Source organism: Carcharhinus amblyrhynchos, chromosome 2 (assembly GCF_965287045.1).
Source record: "Carcharhinus amblyrhynchos chromosome 2, sCarAmb.v2.hapA, whole genome shotgun sequence".
In the NCBI taxonomy this organism is placed as follows: Eukaryota; Metazoa; Chordata; class Chondrichthyes; order Carcharhiniformes; family Carcharhinidae; genus Carcharhinus; species Carcharhinus amblyrhynchos.
Window position 1 is genome coordinate 121583429 of NC_137325.1, and position 19818 is coordinate 121603246.

Here is a 19818-nt window from a genome sequence, read left to right on the forward strand (position 1 = left end):
ATCTGGGCCGTCGCACAAGTTCAGTAACAAATGCTTAGATCCCTCAACTAATTTATTTTGTTTCTGCTAGCTCTGTTGCCGCCAATTTATAGTTCTGGTACATGTCCTGTCAATTTAAAAAACTGCTTTTTCCCAAGTGCAATGATGGTACTTCAATTAAATGGCAATCCAATTTAGACAGCAGAGGTGAGAGAGGTCACTGAATAGTTCATCTGACAAAGAATTGTATCTGGCGAGTTAATCACTGGAGACTAGAGAGAAAAGTAAAGGGACAAAAAGTCCGTCAGCCATTCAAGAAAGTGAGTCGATAACCACATTGTTCAAAGTGGCTAAAATAAGAATGAAAAATACCATTCATATCGGTACAGGCTATAAGCAGTAAACTGATGTTAGTGTTACAAGTAGCAATTGCAGTAAAGCACCTTTAAACTCCTGCAGAATTAGTGGAGCTGCCCGTTAGCTCATGATCAACAGTAATGATATATGATCAGAGCGATCAACCATCTGGGACCTTCTTGAACCATAGCTTTACACTTGCATCAGTTTTACAGCATTTGGCTGAGGCAACATTCCAAAGTGGCTTCTTACGTTCAGATAAAATTCTCTATAGTTTGTCAGATCATCTTGCTACATATATGATTCTTGTAGCAAACAATGGACTAACTGCGAATTACATTCTGAAAACACCACAATATTAACAGTCCAATTGGGGAAACTGCATGTTTTGTGACTAGCAGCAAAGAAGAACAAATATTGTGTCTATTTACAAGAATGCTGACATGGATAATAATTATAGCCTGCTATTCCTGGGTGGGTCCGCACCTACATCCTGTCTCATGACCTTGGAAAGGAAGTGGACTTCCTTGTTACCATCTCCTGTGCATTCTTCCTCTCTAATCATAGACAAAAGCTCCAACACTTCAAAGATTGTTTTCCTTTTCTAAAATGGAAGAGTCATCAGCATTGCAAACTAATTGCTTCACCAAGTCAGACCTCCTCGTATATTTTCTAAACACATAGACACGCGTGAATATACAACAGCGGGTGAGGAAAGAGGAAACTTCCAGCTTCAAAAAGAAACGTTAACTGCTAAATTTAAAAATTCATTTTTGCTGAGTGCATAGAAAGGGTGTCAGAAAACCATCCTTATATAATCAAGCACAAACTTCAGGGTTGTTATAAACAGTCCTAAACCACCGTTCCAATATCAATAAAGTTATATAATTACTGTAAATGCATGATTAGTGGGTTAACTTGTATTCCTGTACATCGCAATAGTCATCAAATGCTAGGAGAGTTAGTGTCAAACAGAAAGGCAAATGTTGGCATTTTTGCCCCCTCCTTTCGAATAATTCTTTTTGTGATTCATATACATTATTAATATGCAGAACACAGAACAGTAAGTGAAGTGATGTCAGGGCTCAGGTAATCTTGCAGCTTGCGAGGCCTGCACTCTTATAGTTAAGACATCACAAGATTTTTATGCAAGTGATAAGCCATTCAGTCCAACTGATTTCAACCATCCCCAAGACATTGTACAGCACAACTGTGGCATCTAATGGTTTCTTAAATAACATTGGAGATTTTCCCTCGTGTTGATTGCTCTACGTGAATAGCTCCTTGACACTGAAGTAAAAAAAAACCTTCTTCTAGTTTAAACCTGTAGGCTCCCTTGTCCTACTCTGCTTAAATCTTAAGGAACGTTCTGCATTAACCTTTTAATTCCTGTGACTGTCTTGGGATCAGCCTGGTGGCTCTCCTCTACAGTACTTGAATACCCAGCTGTCGGAACTGGGCGCAGGGTTGAGGCTGAAGTTGGACAGAGCACAATACAGTTTGATCACAACATCCGCTGGATACATTCAACTGCTTTTGCTGATTATTTTCCTGACTTTATATCCCACTTAAGAATTGTTAGCCAAGCAATATTTATTTTTCACAATGGCTAATCGGATTAAGGGGTTGGGGGGGGGGGGGGGGGGTGCGCAAGGTAGAATTGGATTTGATGATCAGCCTTGATCAAAATGAATGATGGAACAGGCTTGAAGGGCCAAATGGCCTGCTCCTGCTTCTAGTTTCTATGTTTTGTATGAATCCAGGTAATCAGATCATCTCTAGTACTTTGGATTTTGAAAATAATCTAAATATGAATGAATCTGAGCATTTCAGGTGAGCTGGATGGATTTTGTACTCTCATTCCTGGTGTCCAGTGGCTGTCCCTGATGTTCAATTCAGTCTATATGTACCGTCACGAGGTAAGCAAAATATATTCGCGCATGCAGCAAAAGCAACTAACTGCATTTTGTTTCCCCTCCCCCAACAAAAGATGAAAGACTGTGGCTGTGATATACCACCCTCACCCTCGCAAATAATTTTGTGACACTGACTGTCGACACATATACAAAACCATTTCACTTTGGCCACTTGGAATAAACGAATTCTTACCGAGGAGGATTAGAAGAAATAGTGAACAAAAAAACTGCACCAGCAAACCATAATATTCAACAAGCTGAAAATGGAATGTTGAGAGATACATTGCTAAAGATGCTGCTTTCTAACCTGCTCGACTATGTAACTGTTAAAACTTCGACAGGTGCAGAAGTATTAGTGAAGAAAACTGAAGAAGACTGGAAATTTGCATCCTGACCCCCCTCCCCCGCCGCATGCAAGATGGTGGGTTTTAAATCCTGGACCAATAATCTGACAGCACTTTGTGCTGATGGTGAGCCTTTCAGAAAACAAGCACATGCTGCAAAAATGCTTTTTTGAGCAAATTGCAAGCGTAAAATACATCAGATTACCTTTCTGCAGTTGGAATTTTTCCATTCCTTGATTTATTCACTTGAGCATACACCGCTTCTGTTGGTTGTGTCTCTTCTCTTGCACTCTGTGGTCTAGCATTTAAAATCAGGTTGTGCCTGCTGTCTAAAGAAGATTCATACCAACTCATGCCAGCATATGTTGGGTCATCATCAGATCCATAGGTTCTATTCAAATCTTGTGGATCTGCATAGTCTCGTTCCCGGGCCTGTCGCTCCCGAATTTCACGGTGTTTCGCCTGAATTCTGTAAAATTCATGAACATCAAGTCATCTTGTGACAAGGAGGGGAGTCTCCACAAATGTAAGCGACAAGAGCTTAATATTAAAATCAAATTAATTAACGTTGAAGGTAAATTGACAGCGGAACTTTGCACTCCAATTCAGAGGGCCCATGCTCCAATCCTAACTTCAACATGTACTGAACGTGGCTACCATCTGTGAAAAGATTTCTCTGTTGTTTGGTCAGACAGGAATACTTCACAATGCTAGACAACTTTGTCATGTTGAAGAAAGTAAAAATTGCCAAGATAGTATGGGCGCTGAAGGACTTCATCCACCCAGCATAGTGCACCTACCATCAACAACACACCCAAAAGTCAGGAACCGAAAGAGATCCCACATCCCCCATTTGGAGTGAAAAGCTGAAGAAGTAGTTCAAATGTGGGAGGTTTACTTGAGTAGTAAATGTTGGAATTAACACAGTGTGTGAGTAGTCTTGAGCTTAATGCATATCCTTCACTTAGCAGAGGTTGGATTATGTTACAGATGAAAAACAACCCTTCAACATATGTACTATTGGAGACAGAATTTTCAAATGGTTACAATAACCACATGATTGACCATAAGAAATTACAAGTCGCTGCAATCACCTGGAATCACACATTTAGATCACTTCTCACATGGACAGTTTTATTAGCAGTTAATCATGACAAGCCTACTCCAGCCCCCAGGACACCCGTGCATGGTGGCCATGGAAGATCTTCTAGTCGTTAAAAATAACACCTTTAGTATCAATGTTAATCCTAAAAGGGCATGCAAATGCAATATTCCACTGTTCTCTAAAGAATAATTTATCAATGCTTCAAGCACCTTTGGTCCAAAAAGGATTACCTTCCATCTGCCAGTCAAACTATTATTACCTTTATAACTTCTGGCTGTGCAATTATAAAAAAAAATTCTATTCTTATCAGGGCCACTGCAGGTAATCTAAAGAAAAAGAATTTTAAATACCTTCTTTTCAATTCCATTTCCCACATTTACCCATTATTTGACAATCTAAATTACTTGAATTGCTAATCAAACAATTTTATTGAGATGGCTAATTAAATTACTCCATATGAAAAAAGAATCCAAAATGCCTGTCAAAATCAGGCATGTATTAAAATATTGGCTGTGCATCCAAACATCACATTGTCTGATTGATGTGTGTTATTAATTTAAAAAAAAGAGAAGCCTAACCTTTCCTCAGTAATCACAAATTAAATATTTATATAGCCAAATACTATGGCTACAAGAGGAGGTTGGAGGTTGATAATTCTGTGGTGAGTAACTCGCCTCCTGACTCCACAAAGCCTGTCCAACCATTTACAAGGCACAAGTTAGGAGTGTAATGGAACTCTCTCCACTTGTCTGGACGAGAACAGCTCCAGCAGCACACGAGAAACTTGACACCAACCAGCATAAAGCAGTCCATTTGATTGGCACCCCATCCTTTTGAATGGACCTACCTTGCATTAAGTTGATCTTTCTCTACACCCTAGCTATGACTGTAACACTACATTCTGCACTCTCTCGTTTCCTTCTCTATGAACGGTATGCTTTGTTTGTTAAGTGTGCAAGAAACAATATTTTTCACTGTATACATGTGACAATAATTAATCAAATCAAAAATCAAATCCATCACCTTTGACATTCGTGCCCTTCACCACCAATCCACAGTGGCTGCAGTGTGTACCATCTATAAGATGAACTGCAGCAACTCTCCAGAGCTCCCTTCAACAGCATCTTCCAAACTTGCGACCTATACTACCTAGAACAACAAGGATAGCAGATGCCTGGGAACAACACCAGCTTCAAGATCCCCTCCAAGCAACACAGCAGACTGACTTGCAGCTGTGTCATTGTCACTTAGTTAAAATCCTAGAATTCTTCCTTGGGTGTTCCGACACACATGTTCTGTAGAAATTCACAAAGGCGGCTCACTACCACCTTCTCGACGGCAACTATGGATGGTTAATACATGTTGGACTAGCCCACATCCCATGAATGAATAAAAATAAGTCACTGTGTTTTAATCTCTTCAATAAAATTAACTTCTAACACATCCTAGAAATCCAGTTTCATAGCACAGCTAGGATAGTACACATGCCATCAGTTTAGGGATCCAAGTGCTAGGGTGATAATAACCCATCTGCCAATGATGTGAGTGCATTTTGTCTGATGTTATAGGTGATGGGGCTTGGTGACAGACTTCATCCCAATGGGAAACATGGTCCTTCTTGTCTTCTGCATCCTGAGCATTGGTCAACTGCACGTCAGATGTGAACAGACATGGGAGCAGTGAACATCCACAACAAGGCCACCCTCCTTGCTGAAGCATGCAAGGAAGTTGTATGATAACAACTCTTGTGTGATAAGGACTAAAAGAAATGTACTTGGGCTCCATTTTCACTGTTTTGAGGATTGTGGTAATAACTGCACTTGGCAGATTATAAGGAGCTCTGAGGTCTTTAAGGCAGTTGTAAGATTTTATATCTGTGAGAGCACTGTTCTTCTGTCATACTCAACAATCAAACTGAAGTACTTTATTTAGTCAATAATATTAATGGATAAATCTCTTGTGGATAAAGAGAAGGAAGCTCAACTTGAACCAAGGGTATTAGATTTTGTAAATTGTTGGGTTGGGTGGCTATATTTCAAATAATATTTGGCACTGGGGACAAAAACACAGACTTTAGAATAATAATATTATGATCTCTTTGGGAACTTTCTAAGGACATTGATGGGGTTTCCTGGAGCTTGACCCTTTACAGGCCAGCTGATCTTTAGTAGTTCCAGATGGTCCTCAGTGCAAGACTATACCCAATTTTTCTTTTGCAATGACCTCAGGGTCACAAAGTACCTGCATGGTGCATTTTACAAAGGAATGCACACAAGTTATAGGAGATTAGAGCTCATATTTAAACATTTAAGCTGATTGTTTTTTTTTAATTCATGAGATGAACAGAAAATATATTTACAAATGTTGAAAATTTATAAGAAAAACAAAAAGAAAAGCTAGAAATACAGAAGCAGAAGTACATCTCAAAACAGCAAAACCAAGTTAACAGTTTGAGTAAAGATACTTCGTCAGAACTTGTTCTGATTATGAGTCTTTACCTGAAATGTTAACCTTTCTTTTAAAAAGGCTTTTTCATTTTGTTTTAAACTTAATTTACTGATGTAATGAAATTCAGTTTCTTCCTTGTCAATGAATTTCTATTAACAGACCCCTCAAGCTGCCACCAATTTAAGATGTTAATTTCTGACATGCACTGCAATGTAGGCCACTGCTCACCTAATTAAAAAGGATGGTGTATAATTTAGGAGTAACAGCGCTATATTACTGTTGCAGTGTTGCTATTCATTAGCAGTTTACTTTCACAGTGATTGCTACACCAAATCGATGTTGCTAAAGTAACATGAAAGGAATTCTTCCATCACTGCCATATGGGCTATCACACCCTAAAGAAAAGCAGCTAACAAAAGCCACCCTCTTTAAAAAAAAATCCATTTGTTATGACTGGAACATGTTGACACATTTTTACAAACTAGTTTGGACCCACTAAGCCCCAAGATCCCTAACCCACCTTACTGCTGAACAAGGTCACGGTTAGGTCAATAGGTCACAGATGACCACTTGTTAAGGTGTGTGGAAATTTCTTTGACCGAGATGTTCAATTGATAAACTGAACCGTGAGAAATACACAGGTCACACCTCACTTCTCATTTAAAATCACGTTTTGCAATTTTGGAAATGTTGCACACTATTATTAAAAATGTTGATGTACAGCAAATGCGAGTTGCAGTATTTAAGTATATATAACCAATTAATTGACCAAGTCCCATAAACAGACATGCACATCAAAATTGGACTACAGCTTCTCCATGTGTATCCCATTGTTCTTAAAATGAAGAATGGTTTCTTTGATATAATGAATGAATTATTTTTCTACCAGTCTTTTAATTTCCTTCTCTTTTCTGTCTGCTTCTGATGTCTACTTTCTATCTGGCTCTGTTCATTCTATGTCACTAACATTGACACATGCACATTATTGCTATGACTGGGATGTGCCAACAGCATACAATCTAACTTTACTCTTCATTTTAACTAGATTAGAAGCGACTGCAGGCAGCCAAATTCAACAAAAATGCTACTTCCTATTCCCTACATTGAAGTTAATTAGCCTTTCCAGATGAACAGTTAAATGTTTTTGATCAATCACATAAGACACAGAGAGGGAGGGCTGGCCATGTAAAGCATCCTTTCAAAACTCAGCAAAAATTATCATCCTTTTATGATCCCATCTGTTGTGTGTGGAACTGGATTCCAACAACATGAACAAGAATTCATTCCTTTTATAGGCTTAGTGTTCTGGCGTTTTTATTCTACAATAATGCTGACCTAATGATCCAAATAAACAAACAATAGCTTTACTTTCAGACTTTGCCCCCTCTGATAGTTAAAATATATATTTTATTTCTCATCAGAATTTGGGTGACAGACTGACAGGGATACCTTTGTTTCCCATCTTCAATTTCCCTCAGGTTGGGTTGAGTTTTTACAAAGGTCTTTTGAAGGTGGCAGTCCCATATTAGTTCCAGGATATTGTCAAGTATTCACCTAGCAGCAACACTTAGAGGAAGTTAAAAAAGCCTGAAAGATCGAAATCTGCCTAGCAACAGTAGCAGCCAGCATTTCCAGGGGTAGGCAAGATGCTAAAAGTGATCAAGGCATTCCAGTGCATGACAGCATCTACAAAATTATCACGTGTAGATTGTCCTAGTAGTAGAAAGAGGTTACTTAGATGACTGCTATAGAAATGTCACGTTTCCCCAAGCAGAAACAGTCTACCTAAACAACTGGGTGATTCAAGGCTAAAGAAATGCTAAGTTCCACAAATGGAAAGAATTCAAAATACATAGACTGCCGACTCTCAAGTTTGAAATAACAAAAAGGAGAAACATATAATTGTTACCCCCCTCAGAAGTAGGGAGGCCAGTCCACACCTTTCAGCCAGGAGGCCAGGTCCCATTGCACAGCCAAGGGGTCCTGCAATATCTTTAACTTCTCACAGATGCTATGGTGTTGCATCCAAGACTAAGGGCACTATTTACCATTGTGTCACACCCATTTTTAGGCGCAAGAACACGGTAAATTCATGTGTGAGGCCATTAATGCAATCCACGCCCGCGTCCACGCAGATGGCCACTTTACTGAGACCCGGAAATGGCCGCAATTCAATTCGCGCCCGAAACGGGCGCAATGGCAATTTAAATGCATTTGCATGCATTTAAATTGAATTAACGAACTGAAATTTTTATCAGCACGTCCCCCTTTACCACCACGTTCGCCAATCCGGAATCGTGCCAAAATGGATCTGCTGAATCAAAGTCTGAATCAGGCACTCCAGCTGCTGAAGAGGCGAGTTCAGTGCTTCCAACGGCTCTCTGACTCAGATCGCTGGAGGGAGGGGGGGGGGGGGGGGCAGCAGTGCATCAAACCATTCTCTGGTTGGGGCTGTGGGGAAGTGAGGCCAGATCGTTGTCTGGTTGTGGGGGGTGATGGTTGTCTGGTTGGTGGGGGAGGGCCAATCGTTGTCTGGTGGGAGGCGGGGTGATTGATGCCTGGTGGAGGGAGGGGGAGCAGGGAAGGGCTGATTGCTGTCTGGTTGGGGGGAGAGGGGAGTGCCAATCATTGTCTGGTGATGGGGGGGAGAAAGAGTGCCAATTGTTGTCTGGTGGGGGAGGTGCGATTGTTATCTGGTTGAGGGGAAGGGCAGATTGTCGTCTGGTTGAGAGGCGAGGGCTGATCGTTGTCTGGTTGGGTGGGGGGAGGGCCAATCATTGTCTGATGGTGTTTGGGGCGGGGGGGGGGGGGGGGGGGGGGGGGAGTGCAGGGGAGGGCCGATCGTTGTCTTGTGGGGAGGGGGAGGGATGGCTGATCGTTGTCTGGTGGTGGAGGAGAGGGAAATTGTCAGGTGGTGTGGAGGAGAAGTGGGAAGCAGGTCAGATCATTCTCTGGTGAGGGGATGGGAGGGAGGAGGAGGTGGGTCAGATGTTTCTTGGGGAGGGGTTGGGAGTGAGGCCAGATCATCCTTTGCGGGGGGGGGGGGGGAGAGGCCAGATCATTCTCTGGGGGGAGGGGGGGGCGGGGCGAGAGTGAGGTCAGATCATTGTTTGGGGGTCGGGAAAGGAGATGGGAGGTGGATATGATGTTTCGGGGGCGGGGGGGGGGGGGCGCAGGTGGAGAGTGAGGAGAGGGCCAATCACTCAGTCATGGGGGAGGGGCAGATAAGTCTTTGGTGGGGGGCAGGGAGGTCCGCTGCCACTCTGCGGGCGAGTGACAGGGGAAAAGGGGTAGGGGGTTGCGATCAGTCTGGGTAGCAGGAGGGGGGTGGATAAGGGGGACAATCATGTCTGTGGGGGCCATCACTCCTGCTTTTTGTTCCCCGGCTGCTTTCTCCACTTTCTGCGGCACCTCGAGCGATCTGACACAGGCACACTTCTTCAAATTCTTTTCTGACTGCACCTGTGCAGTTCAGGGCTCTGACCATTTCGGGTGTGCTAAGCCCTGCCCACAGCACAAATCAGACCCACAATTTTTTTTCCAGGCTGAGTGCTGATGGGGGCGCCTGAACGCAGGTTTCTAAATTGGATCTGAATTGCACCCAGATTCAGCACTTAGAACGAAAATGGTAAAATCAGGCCCTTAGCGTCAAGTCACAGCAGGAAACCTTTGTAAAGGCAGTTTAAATATCTTCACAGGACCAGGAAAATACATTTCCCAGACTTGATCATCAGCCCTGTATTGCGCGGTAACTATAAGCTTGATTTGATTCATAGGATTATTTAATTTGGATGTATTTCAGAAAGGGAAGTTTTAGGGAGTTCAGAGGTCATAGATATATTTTGGAACAAGGAGTAATTGCGACATAAGCTATGTGTTTAGTTATTCCTGTACCGGTGTCTGATTGTGGTGCTTTTCAGTGTGTATTTTTCTTTAAATTAATAAATATTATTTAATAATTGCTTAAACGATGACTGGATGAGTTCCTCATGTTTTCTCTGCATCCTAGGTATGACTGCAACATTATATTCTGGACCCTCTCCTTTCCTTCTCCCCTATGTACTTATGAATGGTATGTTTTCTCTCTACAGCACCCAAGGAACTACCTTTCCCGGTTTCCCAATACATGCAACAATAATAAATCAATTCAAATCACTGGGTACTCCTCACAACATTCTGAAAAAAGCTATACACCAGCATGGACCAGTGTTTCAAGTTGGAATACCCTTCACAGGTAACAGAGTGGTTCGTGACAATACTGACTCAGTGACAATGAAGAAACAAATAAATGCATGAAAGTCAAGGTTCCATGTGGCTGAGGAAACATGTTGCTATGACCTTCTGCCCCTTTTTATAGTTGGTTGAAGTTGTAGAGAATGAGGTGCTGTACAAATATTTGTTGTTGCATAACATTGCCATGAATGTTAGAATTTATTTCCTTTTCAAAAAATTGTTTATACTAAGTGAACTCTCAAATACATTGATTTGCAAACTATACACCAGTAACACACTAGTGGGTGTCATTTTTTTTTGCAATTACTTCGTTAGCTTTATGATTTTTCAAAGTTGCAAAGAGCCTGCTGATCCTCTGTGGAATACATTCTGTTGTGTTGCTTCTTCTAACACCTCAAGCCACTTCTCATTTCTAGTAAAGTTGGAATCACTTATATTGATCACATTGGTGTGGATTTTCTAGTAAAAATACTGTAAGGCTATCGGTGCTTACTACTACTGAATAAATTGGACAGCAACCTTTAACAAACACACTTAGTCAGTTAATAAACTTGCAAATCAGGAAGTTGCTGTCTGATTTGCCTCATTCCTCCAGAGGTTTAGCAACACCAATATCTCAGCAAGAGAATCAGCATTGAAGTATATGAAAGAACATGAAGATGCTGTATTTATGCGATAGATAACCATTAAACATCCCAGAATAGAAACGACTCAACACAAATATATTTCTTATGTTGTGAGAAATCTTAATTCCTGCCAATCAACCGCTCTGGCTAACTTTTAGAATTGTGGACTCTCATTCCTTCAACCATTAATTGCTGGAAAGTTGTAAATAGTTTTCACTCATGTTTTCTTTCTGTTTCGTATCCAGCTACTATCTTGTTTTAGTCTCTGCCAATTGACTTTCTGCAGATAATTTTGCATTTGAATTAAAGATTCTAACTTAGATTTCCTGGCTCTGACTCTGCAACTCAGCAACTTCTTCAATCTGATGAGCTGATGATACATACTGCTCGCTTACCCTGTTTATACAGGTCCTAGGTTCCGTGGATTGTACTGTATCACTGGACATTTTCACAACAGCACATTTTTAGTGCAAATTCCCAAAGGAAGTCTGTGAGTCACATAAGAGCCATGAATGGCTGGCACCATTCATTCACCACTGACCAGCAAATCTAGACCGTTAGATTTAACATTTTTATAATGAGGTTTGTTCCATTAGACCACTTCATCAATTCAGCTGCCTTCTTTATGTATTTCGGTTTAGCTCAACTGGTTGGACAGCTGGTTTGTGATGCAGAGCGACACCAACAGAACGGGTTCAAGTCCCATTCAGGTTGAGGTTATTCATGAAGGCCCCACCTTCTCATCAACCTTGAACCTTGTCTGAGATGTGGCGATCCTCAGGTTAAAATCAATACATTCAAAAGAGGACAGCAACCAATGGTCATCTGGGACTATGGTGACGTTAGCATTTTTTTTACCATACTATTTCAAGAAATGAGATTTCCTGTTCTTCCAGCCAACCTCCAACCCCTTCAATCAGCAGCAGCATAATACCAGTTTAAATGGTCACTCACCACATTGCTGCCATTGAATATCATTGTCATTCCCTAAATGCAATGCAGCTGATATGAACTTAAAATGTTACCAATATTGGTGAGTCAAGTAATATGACCACCTCCATTTTTAATTATCACTTTCAATTAATTGTTTTCACCTCTTTAAAATTTCCTTCAAGTGAGAATGACAGTTCCATATCTTTGTGTGACAGGGATTCACATGCAAATTCTTCAGTTTATCAATGAAGATTTTTGGAAATTCTATGCATGTTTAGTCACAATGCTGTTACATCACTTGTTTCAGAACTGCAATTCTTATGCTAGCTATAAACTTAGAAAGGATTCAATATTTCTCTTCATAATGTACACTTTACCAGTCAGCAGTGCCTTTTTCTGCTTTAATTGTATAAAATTATGCTGCATTAAAATCATTTTTAAATGATTTCACTGATCTTTGATTTCACCTCAGTTTTGAGGCAGCATCTAGTTTAATTTCTGTTTGGCTCCTTGAGCTTTAGAACCAATCAACACTTTAACTGGTACATCTTAAATCTATAGCCAGCTTTGCACCTTTACTTCATCCTTTCTCCAGTTTTCATAACTACCAATTTGGCTCTTCTGACCCACTATAGTCAATTTCCTTTGTTAGGTTAATCATATGACAAAATTTGCCCATTTTTCTTCAACTGTCAATTCCTTGATTATCTGCATCCTTTTGAGTTAGTTTTAATTGCAAGGATGGGAAAGGATTCATGGGTTGGGAAGGATTAGCGGGATATGGGCCAAATGCAGGCAATCAAGTTTAAATTTAAAGTTTATTTATTAGTATCGCAAATCGGCTTACATTAACATCGCAATGAAGTTACTGTGAAAACCTGTTTGGGTACACTGAGGGAGAACTTAGCATGGCCAATGCACCTAACCAGCAGGTCTTTTGGGCTGTAGGAGGAAACCTACACAGACATGGGGAGAAGCTGCAGACTCCACACAGACTGTTACCCAAGCCAGGAATCAAACCCAGGTCCCCGGAGCTGTGAGGCAGCAGTGCTAACCACTGCGCTACCATGCCTAATTTGGGACTAGCTGGGAGGACACCATGGTCAGCATGGATCAGTTGGACTGAAGGGCCGATTTCTGTGCTGTATTGCTCTATGACTCTATGCTTAATTTTTAAATTTTTGACAATGCCAAATATCCAAACTACTGCAAATCGGAAACAAAGGCAAATCAGTTGGGATCTGTGGAGAGAACAGAAAATATGTTCTCAATTATGAATCTATCATCGGAGCTCACTGAAAGGCCTACACCCAAAGCATCTTGTCTGCGTTTTCCACAGATGATGCCTGACCGGGTGAGTTGTTTTCAACATATGCTGCGCTTGACATTTTCTTTGCTCAGCTATCTGACAATCCCAACACTTCACTTAGAAAATGTTGGCTCTTCGTTGCAAATTGCCAGTTTCCGAGAAGCACCACCTGCAATAATCAGTTGCGATTTGCATTCTGGAACTACCTTTCACTGACTGCATTAGTCACGTACAAGACAGTCCCTTCCAAATTTTTGTTGAGCTTGTGAAAGCTGGTTGCTTTAGGCACTCAATGAATGGCAACAGCAGCTTTTTGCACCATCTTTATCATTACTTTTGCTTGCACTAGAGGCAAATGCTACTATAGCTCCACCACATAGTAGGCAATGTAGTTTGTTTCTGCTCAAGTTCTCATATTAAGTCCAATTAATATTGAAATCTCTAATTTGCCACTTAAACCATTGAATTGTAGCTGAAAACCGATCAGTATGTGTGTCAAACACAGCCTTGATAGACAGTGCTGTCAACATTTGGATAGCAGGCTCATGCGCCATGCATAGTTAAACAGACAATTTCACAAATTCAATGTGTGGATTTGGGTTTGAATACTACTGATCAGAAAATAATTAATACACAAGACTATTGCCAATTTTATTCAGTAACCATATTTTTACTTGTTGATCATTAATATGTCAGCCAGAAACCTACCAAAGTAGCAACAGCATTACCCACAAGATTAAGCCCTGTTCACAAGGCATGTATGTATAATAATAACATACATTATCTTAGATACATTACCCGACGAACCACTTAAAACTAAGGCGTTAACTGCAACACCTAAGATCACCATGTTTACTTCCTGGTCATCACCTGAAATCTTCAAGGTCCATATTTATTATTATTTCATTTAAAAGTTTTAATTATCAGACCATTTCAGCTAATCATGCCTGGTGTAACTAGCACTGTCCATATAAATATTGCAGAAAATGGATATTAGTGTGTGATGCCAATGTAACAAAGCTGAATCGTAAGGCAGAGTAATAAAATTCTGCTCAACGGAAACAATTTAACCAAAAAAAAACAGGCACAAGGAAGAATGAAGCAGAAAACAATCTTGAAATCTATACCTTCAGGATGGTCTTCACCCTAGGTGCTGGGGCTGGGGCAAGTAGTGTGGGAAGGCTTTGAATTAAATAGCGAAGGTGAGGAGGGATCGAGTGAGGGGAGATGTGGTAAACTAAAAAGGGCAAGGCCATAACATTGGGTAATGGCATGGGTAATGATAATCAGTGTGGCAGGAAGGGACAGAGCATATAAACCTAAGAGTGCATCAGCACACAAGACCAGAATTTACAAAAACAGTAAAAAGGCAGAACTAAAGCTCTGTATCTGAATGCGTGTAGAATTCGTAACAAAATGGATGAACTGTCAACTCAAATAGAAATAAATATGTATGACCTGACAGCCATGACAGAAACATAGTGGGGACCTGAATATTCAAAGGTTCTTGACATTTCAGAAGAACAGAAAGCTAGGAAAAGATGTTGGGGTAGGTCTGTTAATTAAGGATGACATTACTTCTAAAGATCAAGATGCAGAAATAGTTTGGATACAGATAAAAAATAAGAAGTCACTTTGGGAATTGTTTACTGATTCCCTAACAGTATCTATACTGTTACACTACACTACAGAGCATACAGGAAGATATTATGGGGGCTTGGGAGGAAGTTATGATGACAAACAAAATTGCCCGTTAATGTCCCAAGATGTGTAGGTTAGATGGATTAGGCATGGTAAATATGCGGGGTTACTGGGATAGGGCAGGGGAGAGGGCTTTGGTAAGACACTCTGTCAGAGATTTGGTGCAGACTCAATAGGCCAAATGGCCTCCTTCTGCAGGGATTCTATGATAATCATGTGTGACTTTAATCCACATTTGGATGGGGTGAATCAGAGTGATAAAGGTAGCTTAGAAGATGTGTCTTTGGGACAATTTCTTACTGCAGCATTTTGTAAAGTCAGCCAAATTGCAAGCTATTATAGGCCTGGTACTATGGAAAGATATAGGATTAATTATTGACCTCATAGTAAAGGAGTCTCTACGTAGCAGTGGTCATCCATGATTGAATTTCACATTCAGTTTGAGGGTGAGAAGTGTGGAAAAAAGACACAGGGAAGGATGAGTCAATTGGAAGAAAGAGCGTACAATTATGCAAAGATTAGTAGCAGGTCAGAAGATTGGACTGCATATAAAACACAGCAAATAACGACTAAAAGTAAAATGAAGGAGAAATTAAAGTTTGAGCAAAAGCTAGCTAGAAATATAATAATAGTTTTATAAAGGAAAGACATAACTAAAGTGGGCGTTGGGAGACTGGGGAATTAATAATGGAAGATAAATAATCATTGAAGGTTTGAATAGATGCTTTGTCTCCGTCTACAGTGAAGACTTAGGTAGACGGAGATTTACACTGTAGAAGTGTAAATCAAGTGGTGAAAGGGAGAGAAGAACTTTAAACAATTACAATCACCACGGAAATGGTACAGAGAAAACTATTAAACTAAAATCTAACCAAGTCCCTAAGGTCTGATGGACTTCACCTTAGGGTCTCAAAAGAACTGACAGACATAATAGATGCATTAGGTGCAATTTTCCAAAATTCCCTAGAATCTGGAAAGATCACATCAGAATGGAAAATAATCAATGTAACGTCTCCAGACAAGAAAAGAAGAAAACAGGAAACTAAGGCCAGTTAGCTTGACATCTGTCATTGCAAATGCTAGAATCTAGAAACTTAGAAAATCATAACACAATTAATGGTTTTGTGAGAGGAAAGTTGTGTTTGATTCAGGTTCTCTGAGGATATAACAAGGATAAAGGGGAACCTGTAGATGTGGTGTATTTGGATTTCCAAAAGGGATTTAACAAGGTGCCACATGTTAAAAATTCATTTCTGGGACGTGGGTGTCACTGGCTGGCCAGTATTTATTGTCCATCCCTAGTTGCCTGAGGACATTTGAGAGTCAACCACATTGCTGTGGCTCTGGAGTCACATGTAGGCCAGACCAGATAAGGATAGCAGATTTCCTTCCCTAAAGGAAATTAATGAACTAGATGGGTTTTTCTGACAATTGACAATGATGTCATAGTTATCAGTAGATTCTTAATTCCAGATATTTTTTATTGAATTCAAATTCCACCAACTGCCATGGCAGGATTTGAACCCAGGTCCTCAGAATATTCGTTTCTGGATTAATAGTCTAGCGATAATACCACTAGACCATCACCTCCCCCTAAAAGGTTACAACAAAAAGTAAGATTCCTTGGTGTAGAACATAATGGATTAGAAGATAGGGGATTGTTCAGCTAACAGGAAGCAGAGAGTGCAGCTAAATGGGTCATTTTCAGAGTGGCATGGTAATAAATGGGGTGCCACAGGTGTCAGTGCTGGGTCCTGGACTATTTACAATTTATATCAATGACGTGATAGTGAGACCAAATGCATGGTTGCTAAATTTGCTGATGAGACAAAGACAGGCTGAAAATTAAGTTGTGAAGAAGATAGAATATCTTTTCCCAAAGGTAGGGGAGTCTAAAACTAGAGGGCATAGGTTTAAGGTGAGAGGGGAGAGATTCAAAAGTGTCCAGAGGGGGAAACTTTTCACACAGAGGGTGGTGGGTATCTGGAACAAGCTACCAGAGGTAGTAGTAGAGGTGGGTACAATTTTGTCTTTTAAAAAGCTTTAAGACAGTTACATGGGTAAGCTGGTTATGGAGGGATATGGGCAAATGTGGGCAATTGGGATAAGCTTAAGGGTTTTAAACAAAAAGGCAGCATGGACAAATTGGACCGAAAGGTCCATTTCCACGCTATAAACCTCTATGATTCTAAGTAATCTGAAAAGAAATATAGATAGGTTAAGTGAGTGGGTAAAAATTTACCAGGTGAAGTACAATGTGGGAAAATATGAACTGTCCATTTTGGCAATAAAATAAAATAATTATATTATTTCAATGGATAGTTTGCAACATGCTGCGGTAGAGGGGGATGGGGCTGTTCTGGTGCATGGATCTCAGAAAATTAGCATGCAGGTATAGAAAGTGATTAGACAAGTAAATGAATATTGGCATTTATTGCAAAGGGAATGGAATACTGAAATTTTGCTGCAATTGTAGAGCACTGTTGGATCTCCGTACTGAAGGCGGGATACAAATGCATTAGCTGCTCAGAGAAGGCTCATTCCACTGATTCCTGAGATGAAGGGTTGGGCAGGATGGGCCTGTATCCATTTTAGAAAAATAAGAGCTGATTTAAAAATATATATTTCAAGGGTGGGGGTGTCACTGACAATGCCAGCATTTATTGCTCATCCCTAATTTCCTTCAAGAAGGTGGTAGTGAGCCAAATTTTTGGAACCACTGCAGACCCTGTGGTGTATGAACAACCACAATATTGTTAGGAAGGGATTCTGGAGGGGAGCGTGAAGGTGATGATGTTCATATAAATCTGTTACCCTTGTTCTTTGAGGTGGTAGAAGTTGTGGGTTAGGAATGTGCTGTGGAGCGAGCCTTGGCAAGTTGCTGCAGTGCATTTTTTTTTTGTTTTTATCCCAATTCAATCAGATCAAGAGTCTCAACAAATTGAAACATTCCCGATCCAAGCTGACAAGACAGGGCTCTCACCTCCTGTCGTGGGCTTGATCTACATGATCCAAGTTGATTGGAGTAGGCATAGCTCCTCCTCCAAGGCTTGATCTTATTTGCATCTGAGCCAAAAGGCCGAGATGCTGCTTTGAAAAACTGCTTCAAATGAAGCTGAAATGTAACCTAATGACTTCAATCAAGCACAGCATGTCGATACTACACTTGATCTTAGCTTGTACACGGTACACAATTGAAGCACAAGATCTTGACCGCACATGACTGACTGGATGCTTAGAGGATGTTTTCCCTTCTGAGGCAAGAACTAGGAGACAAAATTTAAAATAGGGGGTGCCCCATTGGGTTGTTGGTCCGTGGAATTCTCTTCTCCAAAGAGCCCTGCGGAGACAGGGCCATTAAATTGAGGGCTGAGTTAGAGAGATTCTTGATTGACAATGGAGTCAGAGGTTATAGAGGAGACAGGAAAGTAGAATTGAGGCCTCAGTTAGGATCTTATCAAATGGCTTGGAGCCCGAGGGGCCTGCTCCTAATTTGTATGTTCATTTGTGTGTTGATTTTGCTCACTGGAATGTTATTCGACTCTGTGACAGTCAAATACTTTGTTGTTTATTTACCCTTGTCGCATGAAATATTTTGTTCTCAATCAAGCTGTATTGGTCACTAAATCTACAAATTGCCTTGTTTGACTGTATGTTTCACTGGAAGGGTAACAGACTTTATACAAATCCTTTTCCATGCTTGTGAATAAGAAAGACGAGCAGTTTTCAACCTGTGTAATCCCTTCCCAACTTGCTGTAAAAGATTTGATATACAATGCCATTAGCCACAAGCATCTACTGTAGATTATAACACGTCAATTCTGCTCCACTACCCACTGAAACAGCATACAGGTCCAATTCATTTAATTGCAATGGCTGTCAATCAAGCTATCCCATTGCGTTACCTGAAGCAAAAAGTAACACCTTTTGGAGACAAATGTAACCTTTGAAAGATGGCAATTGGGCAAAGCAATATACGATGTTGGAAGCCAACAATGTGGAAGAAAGGCATTTTACAAATGATTCCAAAACTGCAGATGCCTTGAAGTTGCGGCAAGCTTGCAGCATTTTTTTAATCTTAGCCCACTTTGCAAATCATCTGCTGCTGGCTTCATTTAATCTAAACTTTCTTCACTTTGATCTTGGAGAGATGCTTCCATTTTCATTGCAGCACTGGGATAATTCTACGGTTTGATAAGCACTATTTAAATACGAGTCTTTCATAAAATCTTTACTCAAGGGTCCAGTGCTCCTCAGGAGATCAAGCAATGTACAAGAGGGCATTATGCTGATATGTAACCAACTTATAAGAAACCATGAATGTAGTGAATTCAACATAATAGGTTGAAAATTTTAGAACAAATACACCCAAAATTACTTTCCTTCTCTTGTAGTTCCACTGAATGTCATTTTATTCCCACATATAGTTAAATAAAACTGTAATGCATTAACTTCAGATACTAATTCTGCTCCTATACCTTAAAACCTTATGAACCAAGTCTTCTGAATGTTACAGACATCTAGTGCTTCATGTCGTCAGTGTGTGCTTAAACTGGACCAGATACTGGGCAAGACGACAGCTCAGTGACTATCACTGTTTGCTGTGCAGACACATGGATCTGGGCCAGTGTCTGTAGGAGTTTGCGCATTCTCCCTGTGTTTGCGTGGGTTTTCTCCGGGTGCTCCGGTTTCCTCCCACACCCCAAAGATGTGCTATTAGGCTGATTGGCAGTAATAAATTGTCCCTAAATTAGTTTCCCTCAATGTGGATGGCCATAAAACAATAGATAAGGGTCATGGATGGAGGGGGGGACAGGTAGTGTTAAAATGGCGGCGTGGGCTCGTTGGGCCGAAGGGCCTGTTTCCC

General features: G+C 40.6%; 1 protein-coding gene across 8 annotated transcripts in view; it reads right to left on the reverse strand.

Moving 5' to 3' along the window:
• pard3aa (par-3 family cell polarity regulator alpha, a) overlaps window positions 1–19818 on the reverse strand; it is an 800310-nt gene that overhangs the window by 76000 nt on the left and 704492 nt on the right. For 5 of the 8 annotated variants that reach the window (XM_080212204.1, XM_080212186.1, XM_080212194.1 and 2 more), the window contains one exon: window positions 2802–3065. The exons of 2 other annotated variants lie outside the window; for them this stretch is intronic. In XM_080212204.1, coding sequence (XP_080068330.1) covers window positions 2802–3065 — 264 coding nt within the window. Of the gene's footprint in view, window positions 1–2801; window positions 3066–19818 lie in introns of those variants that run through there. One more of the 8 variants, XM_080212219.1, reaches the window with a different exon arrangement.